Source organism: Bombus terrestris, chromosome 11 (assembly GCF_910591885.1).
Source record: "Bombus terrestris chromosome 11, iyBomTerr1.2, whole genome shotgun sequence".
Lineage (NCBI taxonomy): Eukaryota > Metazoa > Arthropoda > Insecta > Hymenoptera > Apidae > Bombus > Bombus terrestris.
Window position 1 is genome coordinate 15,072,199 of NC_063279.1, and position 13,875 is coordinate 15,086,073.

General features: G+C 35.8%; 2 protein-coding genes across 6 annotated transcripts in view; one reads left to right on the top strand and one right to left on the bottom strand.

Annotated features, from left to right (window-relative positions):
* LOC125385994 overlaps positions 1–13,875 on the top strand; it is a 120,620-nt gene that overhangs the window by 45,318 nt on the left and 61,427 nt on the right. For all 5 annotated transcript variants that reach the window (XR_007225796.1, XM_048410359.1, XM_048410360.1 and 2 more), the window contains exons 28-33: positions 8,645–8,771; positions 8,975–9,075; positions 9,166–9,279; positions 9,361–9,767; positions 9,851–10,114; positions 10,189–10,344. Coding sequence is in view for 4 of the 5 variants with exons in the window: in XM_048410359.1 (XP_048266316.1) it covers positions 8,645–8,771; positions 8,975–9,075; positions 9,166–9,279; positions 9,361–9,767; positions 9,851–10,114; positions 10,189–10,344 (1,169 nt within the window). In the remaining variant the exon portion in view is untranslated. The remainder of the gene's footprint in view (positions 1–8,644; positions 8,772–8,974; positions 9,076–9,165; positions 9,280–9,360; positions 9,768–9,850; positions 10,115–10,188; positions 10,345–13,875) is intronic.
* LOC125385999 (40S ribosomal protein S6-like) lies at positions 2,535–7,914 on the bottom strand. The gene is made up of 5 exons (XM_048410367.1): positions 7,773–7,914; positions 4,784–4,988; positions 4,573–4,718; positions 2,958–3,158; positions 2,535–2,856 (listed from the first exon to the last, which is right to left on the bottom strand). Exons 1-5 carry the CDS (start codon positions 7,776–7,778, stop codon positions 2,659–2,661), a joined length of 756 nt encoding a protein of 251 aa, XP_048266324.1. The 5' UTR covers positions 7,779–7,914; the 3' UTR covers positions 2,535–2,658.

Below are 13,875 nucleotides of genomic sequence, written 5' to 3' on the forward strand. Positions count from 1 at the left end.
AATACACAACGTTATACGTTATGTGGCAATACCGTATAACGTTATACGTTATTACGTAATAGGATATACCGTTATACGTTATATGGTAATAATATACAACGTTATACGTGATATAGTGATACTATATAACGTTATACGTTATTACGTAATAGTATATAACGTTATACGTTATTACGTAATAGTATATAACGTGATACGTTATTACGTAACAGTATACAACGTTATACGTGATATGGTAATACTATATAACGTTATACGCTATTACGTAACAGTATACAACGTTATACGTGATATGGTAATACTATATAACGTGATACGTTATTACGTAACAGTATACAACGTTATACGTTATATGATAGTACTATATAACGTCATACGTTATTACGTAATATTATATATCGTTATACGTTATATGGTAATAATACACAACGTTATACGTTATGTGGCAATACCATATAATGTTATACGTTATTACGTAATATTATATATCGTTATACGTTATATGGTAATAATACACAACGTTATATGTTATGTGGCAATACCATATAACGTTATACGTTATTACGTAATAGGATATACCGTTATACGTTATATGGTAATAATATACAACGTTATACGTGATATAGTGATACTATATAACGTTATACGTTATTACGTAATAGTATATAACGTTATGCGTTTTTACGTAATAGTATATAACGTGATACGTTATTACGTAACAGTATACAACGTTATACGTGATATGGTAATACTATATAACGTTATACGCTATTACGTAACAGTATACAACGTTATACGTGATATGGTAATACTATATAACGTGATACGTTATTACGTAACAGTATACAACTTTATACGTTATATGATAGTGCTATATAACGTCATACGTTATTATTATTACGAAAAAGCTGAAACGAGCACAACGAACGGCCCTGTGCATAACAACGACGGCATACCGTACCGTCTCCCACGCGGCACTTTGCGTGTTGATCGGGAATCTCCTGATTTACGTAAGGATAAAGATGCTCGGAGAGACCTACGAGAGGAACAAGATCCATGAGTCCAGGATTGGCGCTGATGACGGCTGCAAGCTGAAGGAGGAACTGGAGGCGATTCGCAAGAAGGCCCAAGAGGAGTGGCAGAAGGAATGGAACAGCTACAAAAAGGAGAATGTCACGAAGAAATTAATACCGAGTGCGCTGCTATTTACCAAAAAGAAGATGGACATCGATCACCACACCATGCAGCTTCTAACCGGGCATGGGAGCTTCGGTGTCTATAGGAAGAGGATTGGCAAGGACAGCGACAGCAACTGTCTCAACTGTGGAGACCCTAACGACGATGCAGAGCACGCCCTCTTCGCGTGCCCGAAGTGAAAGGACAGAAGGATCGAGCTGGAGAACGCTCTTGGCGAGAAGATAGGCGTGGACAATCTGATCGCCACGGTGACCGCCAAGAACGAGAGCTGGAATAAATTCAGGCAATTCTGCAAGACCGTCATGTGTCACAGGAGGGTGACAGCGAGGGCCTGGGAAGAGGCAAGGAGGAGAACGAGTGAAACAACAACTACGCGGAGCAATGAAGGCAAGAATACAAAAGAACGAAAAACCGCAGAAGGAGATCAGCCCAGTATCCTGAACTGGCTGAGAAGATGACATGAGCAGTAACTGCCCGAAGAGGTAGATACAACGGGGCACGAAAGGACAACCCTGATGACTGCCGACAGGTTTTACCGGGGTTGTCTGCCCTCAAAGCGGAGGAAGAAGGAGGAGGGGTTTTTAGTGGGTATGGCAACGACATCCGACCGACTCCCACATAACCCAGTGACGCGGGTTACGGGGCATGCGTAATAGCATTTTCCCCTCCTCACGCAAAAAAAAAAAGAGTGATGTAGCCATCGCAAAGTTCATGGGCATCACCACCAGCACGTCATACTAAAGAGAGGAACAGAGTCCTACGACCGTACACGGAACGCCCTGCACCGTACCGAGAGGTATCCATGACCATATCGAAGACATCGCACAACATCTGCAAGGATAGGACAACAATCGGCTGACGCTTTACCACGTTAAGATCTATAATGTTATCTCTGGTAAGGATGTATTGTAGCGGCACTCGACAACAAATACCGCTACTCGACACTAACTAAGCAACCAACTCTAGGTTTCGAACGTTCGGGACCCGGGTTCGATTCCCGGCGCCCGTGATCCTATTTTTCTTCCACGCATCAAAATGGAAGAATAATTAGCAGTATCCCAGCAGCGACATCTACAGCCGGCAATTACTACTATCACGGACAACATATACCACCTCTACAATACTAATTAAGAATAATATTAAAATAACCATTGATGTTGATGATGACCTCTATAATTCCACCTTAATCATTTCAGAAACTTTAAAAATTACTAATTGCTTAAAATGATAAGCTTCTACCTTACGTATATGCTGTATAAATTTAGACGAGTATAATAGTGTATATATGAACATTACGAATATGGAACATGTAAGTGATATTACAAAAAGACAAGATATTACAAAAAAAATATAAATATTTATTAGGCTTATATACAGCTAATATTTAATAGGTTTATATACAACATATTTGTACACAATTTGTTAGTTTCATATTGTATTGGACGGTATCATTGCAGTCTTTTACTTTTGAATGGCGGGTGCAGACTGACTGCCCGATTTGGAATCTCGTATAGAAGCACTACGTCTTCGCTTTAGTTCTTCTTGATGTCTATTCTTAGCTTCCTTTTGCCGTTGTGCTAACAGCTTCGCATATTCTGCTGCTTGTTGCTTGCGAGCCAAGCAACGCTTCGTCTTTAGAGCCAGTCTATGCCTCTTTCTCTATATAAACATATTTTTATTTTACTATAAACTCCATACTTTTGAAAAATTTTAACTGAAACAAAACAACAATATAAATATAGATACATATATGTACAAACCTGGAGTGTAAGTGGGGTAATAAGACGTTGAATTTTAGGGGCTTTCGACCGCTGTGGTTTGCCCTCTTTTTGAATTGGTCGTTTCACAACGAATCGACGGACATCATCTTCCTTCGATAAGTTAAATAGTTTGCGAATTTTGCTCGCTCTCTTGGGTCCTAAACGGCGTGGGACTTCCTTGTCAGTTAAATCCGGGATATCCTGTAAGAATTTAATCAACTTATACATTAAATGCTTCTTAGCATTAAAAATGTTCTTTAACACGTTCACGTGGGCGTTGCAATTTGTATTTCTCGCCGTGGGGCAGCACTCGTATGGATTATTATTTGAAGGCCACATGCAATTCATAGATAGCTGTTATACGAGTGTGCCCTTGGTTGAAGAAAAAAACTTTGGCAGAAAAAAACATTTATTTGTGGTACTGTAAAAATAAACAAAAAATTTCTACCGCCACAAACGATACAAAAACAAAAACGGGGCCACATTGTGAGTTTTGAAAATCGTAGCAGAGTTAAATTTTTTAAATGGATTGACAAAAGACCAGTTTATATGTTTACTACTTCCAAGAATCACATGTGTACAATTATTCAAGGAAAAAATGATGAAGTAAAGTCTGATATTTTTTTATAACGATGCAAAAAGGGGTGATGACTTATCCTATCAAATGACATCGTACTGTAGTTATTTACGGAAAACCGTTAAATGGTACAAAAAAATTATTATACAATTAATATGAGGGACTTGACTCATAATTCCGTGGTACATATATCAAAGATAATGTAATAAAGATATTAATATTTTGCAATTTAGAGAAAAAATTATTGTTCATCTTTGACCAATAATCACCACATTGCAGAAATGGCTATTGAAAAGCAAATACCTTCACAAAATGTTCACATTTTCTCCATTCACATAAAGGATCTGTAAGAAAGTCAAGAAAAAGAAGTAAGGAACGTTATAAATGCTTATATAAAAAAAATTAGAGATTATGCCATGAAAAAAAACTAAAAAAATTACGATATACTGCAATCATTGTGAGAGCCAGCCAGCACTTTGTTTCAAGTGCGTTTAAAAATTGCAAATAGAAATAAATAAACAATTAAGGTAAGGTAATTATAATATTGAATTGCTGTGTTTACTATCGAATTTTTGTTTTGTATGTTTATAATATTGAGATGAAATAAAATAAATCCTACTTCTTTTTCATTTAATAGACGTCAAATTTCCATTTAAATTTTCAAATATTTCAAATTGCGATTTTTTCTAGTTACTAAACGAACTACATTTTTGATGGTACGCACCATCTGATAGAACATTCAAGTGTGAGTCAAGTGTACGCTGCCTGATGCGAGACTCAAGCGCGAGCCACCGGTGATACGCGCCGGCGTGAACGTGTTAATAACTTAACTCACTGATCATTACATCCACAGATATGTTGACTTTTAGTGTATCGCTTATACACTGAGAAAAAGTATAAATTACATAACACAGTCTCCCAAATCAAAACACTATAGTTAATCTTCCATGTTTACGATAGTATCATAAGATAATAAGACAATTCTAAGATACACCCTGAAACATGGATAATAGATAGAAAGTACAGTCAAATTAATACCTTTTCTCCTTTTTTGACAATGACGAGAGCGAGTACTGAAAGGTTGGAATCGACTATGCATCCACGGACAGATTTACGTTTACGCTCACCATCACGTCTAGGTCTGTAGCATGAATGTCCTTTTGAGAGCAATAAACGTACGCGCCCTAGTTACAGGAATTTTTAAAAAATTAAAATCAAACGAAATTAGAATAAAAAATGCTTGTGTTACCATTAGTCAGAACGCCCTGTTTCATAGGAAATCCTTGTTTATCATTGCCGCCGGAGATACGAACGACATATCCCTTCCATTCGTTACCGAGAGCATCAGCCTCTACTTCTGCGCCCATACGCTTTTCATAAAAAATTCTCAGCTTATGTTCATCGGAGATTTCAAACAGTTTTTGACATCCTGTTGCAGGATACGATACGTTCAACTAAAAAACACAAATATTATACAGCATATGCAAAGATTTATCAGCTTTTGCCAGTTTATTTAATGTACGTAATCAAACAAAAATGTTATATATACATAGCCATATAAAGCTTTATTAAAAAGTTAAAACAAAAATTCAAAATACAAGGGGACTAGTAAGAAACTCGTTATCACTATGCTATAAAATAACAGTAGATACAGCACCTTGTAATAAGGCTTCAATTGATTTATACTTATGAAGCATTTTTTGCTTGATAATAGCCATAAAATATATTCACAAAGGTCGGCTGTTTATACTTGTAGAGTGAAATATAGGTTAAACGTCTAAGACATTTTAATGAGGTTATGCTTACTTTCGTAGTATAATAATGAAAATTGTAAATCTTAATGCTCTATATGAAGAAAATTTAGCCTCTTGCCTTATGATTTAAGTTCCAATAGTGTGTGCCATAAACAACAAGATCAGTCACATGTCAAACCAATTTATGATTTGGCTGAGTGTTCGTGTCTTTTTGTAAATGCATGTGTACAGGCACAATTAATTTTACTTTGCAGGATGTTTGATAAATAAATACTACCAACTGATCATTGAACAAGTAAGATTTATTATCTTGAAGTCAATAATAAATCTAATAAATCAATAACATTTTTATTACAATTTCTAAAAAAACATATTTTAAATTATGAACGTCTTGAAAAAATTTACAAAAATTTAATAATCTTCAATCGTGTGATATCTTTCAAAGCGTATTGGTACATGTAATGCAACTTTACATCTTTTGCACTCCCACGTTGTTTCACTACGTTTTTTATGTTTTGTGCATGCTTTACAAGCTCTTGGTGGCTTTGATTTCGATGGTGTTGGATCTATATGCTTGGGAAAATGACCCCAATGTTTTCCATGCAGTCTCTTTGGTAAATCTCCATTCGATAATCGTCCTTTTCGTATATATTCTGGTAATGGTACATTTTTTTAGTAATGATTGGGCTATTTCAATTCTATATTCAGCATAAGTCTGTTTTTTGTGAGTATTTATTTTGTTGAATAAAATGTACGAGTTAAACAGAGCAATATCAAAGCGGTAAAAGAAAACTTTTCGGTATCCTTTCATACATTTCCTCATCACAGGGAAGCATGCTAGCATTCGGTCTTGCCGGTCAATTCCTATCATTCTGCTATTTTGTGTTTTGAAGAAAGAATATAAATGTCTCGTATATCCTTCCATTTTAATGCCATTATTCCATTGCAGCTTCTCATTATATATTCACCCTTTTTTAATTTTACTTTATAAAAATCTTTTGGCATATTATTTCTGTTCCAGTGCACTGTTCCAACAACATTAGTTTTATTGTTAATTAAAGTTTTACACAGTTTTGGAGAACAATTGTTTAAATATAAAGTATGTCCTTTATGTAATATTGACTGTGATAGCTCTTTGACAACACTTTCAAATGCACTGTTACCAGAATTTATTTTATCACTACCAGTGTATATTTTAAGGTCATAGCAATAACCTGATTTTGACTCACATAATTTATAAAATTTTATACCAAATCTTACCCCTTCTGATGGATTAAATTGTTTATAGGATAAGCGTCTCTTATATTTCATCAATGATTCATTGATAGTAATGTTCTCTTGCATTGTATATACTTCTTTAAATCTTTGATTCAAAAAGTTTATCACAGGTTTTATTTTACATAATTTATCTGTATTGTTAGCCAAATTGTTATCTGCAAAATGCAAACATTTAGTTATTTGCAGAAATCTTTTGAACGGCATTGTTTTTCAGAAAATTGGAGTTTTTATAACTGCTTTCTTAGACCAATTCATTTGAATTGTTGGTTTTTTAACTTCAGCCATTATTATACATAGTGCAAAATATATTTTGATTTCACCACAGTCTATAGGAAACCAAGTTTTATCTATTTTTAGTCTTTTATTTTCATTGTTCATTATTTGGTTTGCGTATCGATTCGTCTCCATGACAATATTTTCCCAAAATATATTATCAAATATTATATTAAAAAAGTCTAATTCTTTTTTGTTTTCACCTAACTGATTCAAAATTGCCACTTTTATGCCAGGAATTTCTGTATAATTCCAGATTTTTGGATCATTAGTCTCTTCTTTCCAAATCCATAGCTGATTGTTGATGATTACTGTGGTCTTCATCGTCGGTATCATCTTCAATAATCAGTCGCTTACAACGTTTTCGTACAGGAAGTGAAATATCACTACTGTCACTATCATTATTTAAAATATCTATCAAATCACTTTTTGCAATGTTAGCTGAATTTACAATGTTCCCAACAACGCTTAATATTCTTTATGAAGTCATTTTTGAGAATAAATTTCTAATATTTTTCAAGAAAATATATTTGCATATCCGAATGCGGCCAAGAAAATTAGTAAGTATTTGTCGCGTGTAGCCCCAAGAACGTACCACGTCTCTCACACGTATTATTTACTTTTGGTCCGAATGACTTACCATGTCTCTCACACGTGTTATTTATATTTGGCCCGATCGACGTACCATATCTCTCGCACGATATTGTAGGATAAGGGGTTAAGTATTCTACATTTGGATATGACTTGCTTCATGCTACTTATGCCGAAGATAAATGAAATAAGTCTTATTTTAACATTGGTTAGGTATACAGATAAACGAATGTTTCATAAATTATATATATCTAAAATTACTTATAGCATTTCAATATATAAATTTTTATAGTAACTGTTTGTAATATTTGTTAGATTTTGAAATTATTATTGGATACGTACCTTCATTGTGAGAAGTATCAAGCAATGCAGCGAGCTATAAACAGAAAGACCGTATATCGCACAAGCGGACACTGAATGCGTAGTAGAGTGCGTGCACCGGATATCCGGTTTAAGTCCAATGAAATTTTAAAGTGAAAATAGCAATAAACAAACTCCTTATAAATCTGTAAACAAATCATATTGATACTTATGTTTTCATAGAAATTATAGCTTAAATTTTTAGTAGTAAATTAATTCATCAACGAATTACATTTCTCTGACAAACAGATGTGAAGAAAATTAATAACATTTCTTTCAAATATTTCAAATCACTAATGTATATGTACATATTTTATTATATAGAAAATATATAAATGCAAGAAGAAACATTATTGTTTCTTTATCTTTAAAAGATAAGTAAATATTGAAACATATTCTATCAACAGTATTATTTATACTGTTGTCTATTAGAAAGAACTAGTTTTTAGTTCTGGGATAGCTCTTTGGAAATATTAGAATTTTTGCTTAAATACATGAGTAAATAACATTATCATAATAGGTTGATCATACCTTATACGATATATGAATAATGGATAAATAAATCTAGACTAGAATCGCGTTTTACGAGTAATAAGGTGGTTTACACTATAACAATAACTGTCATTTTGCAGAAAGAGACGAAAGCAGGAGGGGGGCAGCGTTCTGAAATGCCGACTTGCGGGCGTGTGTGACATTTTGATGTAGAGTGTCTTTGATGATTTTCGTCATGTATTGATTTAATACATAGATATTTCCGAAAAAAGTTAAGTTTAGTCGATCTTTTCAGAGGAAAACAAATAACAATGAGCTATTTGAATTTAATGTAAAACATTGAATATATTAATTTTTTGTAGGAAGATGGATGTCGCAGTGATAGAAGTCCTTCAACAAGCGGGTAGTCAGGATCCCACTATTTTGAAACCAGCTGAACAAACTCTAAAACAATGGGAAACTGAAAGGGGATTCTACACTGCGTTATATGTAAGTTGCATGAATAAATGTAAAATAAATTTGATTAGATTGTAAGGAGGCAAAAATTTATTCCTGATCATTTTTATTTTAACTAGCATATATAAGCATATACTATTTGCTTATGTACGTAAGATTATTTTAGGTTATTTATTTTCATTACTAACGAAAGTCTAATTATTATATTGTGAGTAAAATATTAATAATTATTTCAGAATGTGTTTTCTAATCATTCCTTGAGTATCAATATTAGATGGATGGCTATTTTATGTTTCAAAAATGGTGTTGATAAATATTGGAGAAAAAATGCTCCAAAGTAAGTATTCTTTAACGCAATCAAATTTGGCTAATAGTATTAACATCTTAATGTAAATTAATTAATAAATAACATGCATTATTACTACAGTGGAATTGCAGATGACAAAAAGGAATTTCTTAGACAACGTTTAATAGTAAACTTTGAAGAACCTGTAAATCAGTTAGCTATCCAATTGGCAGCTCTCATTGCTAAAATTGCAAGGTAATTGATATTGATTAAATAATTTGCGTTTATTTTTCTCTCTGATTCATAAAATAAGTTAAACGAAATAATGTTGTGCAGATATGATTGGCCTAGAGAATGGCGCTCATTAATTCCAACCTTATTGGATGTTATAAGAGAACAAAATCCTTTGGCCCAGCATCGGGCACTGTTAATATTACATCATGTTGTTAAGTGTTTAGCCTCTAAACGTTTAGTTCCTGGCAGACGACTCTTCCAAGAATTAACCAGTAGTGTGTTCAGTTTTATTCTGAATGTGTGGAATACTTACACAGAATCTTTTCTTATAATGGCATCAAATGGGGCAGACACAAATCAGATACAGGAAGCTTTGGAAAAAGCGTTACTTCTATTGAGAATTCTTAGAACACTTATTGTAAATGGGTTTAATAAGCCTTCAGAATCCCATGATGCTATGTCATTCTTGGAAATTGTTTTTGAACGTGCAAGAACTTGTCTTGAATGTCGTTAGTATATTTCTCCTCTGATACTACCCTTAATATCAGTTATATATTTGTCTCTCTTAATAATGATTTTTATATAATTCTAGGAAAGACATTAATTTCAAGAGGTATACAGATGGAAGTATGCGATAAATTTATAATTCATTTAACTAAAGTATTAATAGGAGTATTAGAAATGCATCCATTTTGCTATGTAGAACTAATACCAACATCATTAGAATTTTCTGTTTTTTATTGTTTCACTGAAGCTGGTCAAGCCCTAGCTTTTGAAAGATTTGTTATACAGTGTTTAAATTTAATGAAAGGCATTTTATTATCTACATACTATAAACCAGCTAAAGTTCTCAAAGGTATATATGATGGATAATGGTATTTTGTAAATTTATGGGTGTGATTTATTAAGCTTGAAAATTTGTTAATACAGATACGAAAAATCCTTTAACGTTGAGAGCAAATCAATTGAGACAAGAATTTTTTACACCTGAAACATTAGCAGAAATTTGTTCAAGGCTGGTAACACATTATTTTCTTTTAACACCTGCTGAATTGGAATTATGGGATACAGATCCAGAAAGTTTTGGTAAATATTTGTATACATACATACATACATATATATATATATATATATATATATATATATGTCGGAGATGAAAGAACACAGGAACCTTCCCTTTGGAACTTTGGGAAGACCCCTAGTATTGTAATTTAGATTTCACCATAGCCGTATTAAGAAACTGTTGTCATTCGATCCGACTGTATTTATTTGAGATTTATGATAGTGAGCTCGGGCTCGAGGCGACAATCAGTCGCCGAACGTAGCCACGGTCAAAGGGATGAACGTTTTGTCTAACATAGGCATGAAGTAATTCTATAGCTCTCCTTAAAAGAAATACTTGGGACAGGGCACGACGGTAAACGTTTCAATGGTTTCTGCCCCGTGGCTCGCCACACGCAGACTTTGTCCTTCGGGTAAGATGATTGCCAGATGCCAACGCATCTCCACAGTATATGTTTAGCTGGGCGAGTACCCGCTACGAATATTAAGTTTCAATTATACAAAGTCTTTCAAATAGACAAATAGCCTGTGCCCCAACTACGGGAAGATAAGAGAAATCTATCCTTCCACGAACGACGCTTCTCGCTAGCAACTTTCCCCAAGGACGGCTAATATTTTTCTCTAACCACCAACATGGAAATTGACCAATTAACAGCAACGTCAATTTCCCTCACCCTTCGAACGAAGACTTTTCTCCACGAATCCGATGATCTCGTGCCCTTAGGCACACCCATCATAGTTTTCTTCGACAGCGTCACCGTGACGGAGAGTCATTCTCTCTAGTGCGATCTCATCAGTAATCGACCTGTCTTTCGTATACGTAATAATTGCCCCTTGCTCTAACATACAGTGTAACTTAGACGCTAACGAAGGGTAAAGTTCGTCATCCCGTTGACCGCGGATTCGTTATTGAGCCTAGGATCATTGTCAATAGCTTCTCGAGTATCTAATTATCGCGATTACTTGTCCAATTCCATCATAGTCATATTTGCACTAGTAAATATCTCCTCTATCGCATAACGATCACATCTAGCGTCAATAGGGATTCGTTTCACGCCCTTAACCCTAACTCTAATCGTAACGCCAACCCGACATCAGAAGTGGGATCAGTGCCGATTATAACAGTGTTAGAACTTACGACCATCGCGCGCGAGTAACCCAGTCGCTAGTGCAAAATCGAGTGTGAAACCTAACAAGTTTTCGCTACCACGTTTTAACCCTTAAAATCGCACGTTCCGACCCCGCTGCACGGGGCGCAACTGTCAACCTGATTATGAAAGAAAACCATAATTTCAATAACAAGTGGCGAGTCGACTTCTACGTACTGGAAGCATCATCGGGTAGATCAAGTCATCTGGGTGAGTCGTTTCCATTTTACTCCGATTCGGGAGCCGAGCGTTCACTAATTAAAGAGTCCGTGGCCTCGAGATTTCTGGCAAAAGAATGACTGACATATTAGTAATGCGAGGAGCAGGAAATACTTGTATTAAACATACGCCTCCCATTTGTTCATCGTGTGTATTAATGATTTTTACATTGAAGACAATTTCTCATGTCCTTGCTGATAGTTATCTAAAATATGATATCGCGATTAGTTGCGGAACTCTAAGTCTGGGTTTTGACGTAACATTACACAAAATAGCCTCGCTATGTGTAAAACAAAAATAATTAATGTCTGTAATGAAACCACTGCAAACGAGATCGTCGTTAATGAAGCTGACACTGATGTACATGGTAATAATAAAAGTCGATCAATTTCTCTTCTCGACAAATTCAAAGATTCATTCGTTACGGATTCCCTACGTATTCGCGTAAATACAGGCCGGTTAGAAATACGATTAATTGATCCTAACATCACCGTACGAGGAAGTTCTTATAGATTTAGTGAGGAGGACCGAAGAGCGGTACGTGAGAAAATAAGCGTTTTAATTAAAGCAAAGATCATAAGGCCTAGTAATTCGCCATTCGCGAGCCTTACGTAACTCGTGAAGAAGAAAGCGGCTCAGATAGATTACGAGTGGTTCCCCGAGAACTAAATCAAAGTACCGTCGCGGATCGGTACCCTTTACTCCTTATTGCGGATCAAGTCGCGAGATTGCAAGAGGCGAGATATTTTATTAGCCTGGATATGGCCAGCGGGTTTCACCAAATTCCTACTTATCCTAATTCAGCGCAGTATACAGCGTTCGTTACTCCCGACAGACAATATGAGTAGATAACGATGCCGTTTGGACTGAAAAATTGCGCCGTCCGTCTTTCGGAGGGCCATTCGCAAGGCCCTAGGCGACCTCGCTCATTCGTACGTTGTTATTTATTTCGATAACGTTCTAGTTATTGCCGACTCGATAGATCAAGCGTTAGGAAGATTGAACACCGTATTAGATACCCTCGTAAAAGCAGGATTCTCTGTTAACTTTGCGAAATGTTCTTTTCTAAAAACATCGGTGCTCTATTTGAGATATGTAATTCATAACGAAGAAGTCCGTCCCAACCCGGGTAAAATACACACCTTAAGTTCTTTACCTGTGCCAACGGCCGCCACACAGTTCAGGCAGTTCATAGGGTTAGCTTCATACTTCCGAAAGTTCATCCCTAAATTCTCACAGGTGATGAAACCCCTGTATGCGCTCATCTCAAATAACAGAAATATAACTTGGACAGATAGGCACGAGAAAATAAGACAACAGGCAGTTTCCGCCCTGACCGACGCGCCGGTGTTAATGATATTCGACCCCAGTTACCCGATAGAACTACATACTGACGCTAGCTCGGAGAGTTACGGGGCGATTTTGACGCATCAAGTCGAAGGTAAAGGCAAAGCAATAGAGTATTACAGCAAAAGAACTACCCTCGCAGAATCTAGGTATAATTCCTACGAACTAGAGACGTTAGCAGTCGTAAACGCAGTCGAGCGTTTCCGTCACTATCTACATGGACGGGAATTTCTTGTCGTCACGGATTGCGACTCGTCGAAAGCGTCGAGTAATAAAGTACATTTAAATGACAGGGACCATCGGTGATGGGCCTACTTGCAGACTTTTGTTTTTGACATTATGTATCTGGAAAGTAAACGGACAGCCCACGTAGATTTCTTCTCGCGAAACCCCGTAGATTTAGACCACCGTAAAATTGATAAAATTGCGGAGAAAGAAATCAATCTGGCCGAAATATCGGAAGACTGGCTACTAGCCGAACAACGTCGTGATTCTCAAACCTTGGAAATCGTCAAGGAATTGCAAAACGATGAGCTCGCGGAAGACACCGCGAATACATACGAATTACGGTCCGGTACTCTTTACCGTAGGATACAAAGAAAAGACAGGACTCTCTGTTTACCTGTAGTCCTAAGAGGTTTTAGATAGTCTGTTATTAACCATGTGCACCAGTCAATTATGCACTTAGGTTGGGAGAAAACGCTCGAGAAACTATACGAGTATTACTGGTTCGAAGGGATGGCGAAGTACGTTCGCCGATTCATTGAGAACTGTCATGCTTGTCAAGTTTCGAAAGCTAGTTCAGGTAAGATACAAGCCGAACTACATCCTATACCTAAGA

Excerpts from the sequence above, each read along its gene's own strand:
- LOC125385999 (XM_048410367.1), bottom strand. Across the intron at positions 3,159-4,572 it reads TTGTCAAAAAAGGAGAAAAG|GATATCCCGGATTTAACTGA; the intron begins GTATTAATTTGA and ends AAATTCTTACAG. Across the intron at positions 2,857-2,957 it reads TTACCCCACTTACACTCCAG|AGAAAGAGGCATAGACTGGC; the intron begins GTTTGTACATAT and ends ATGTTTATATAG.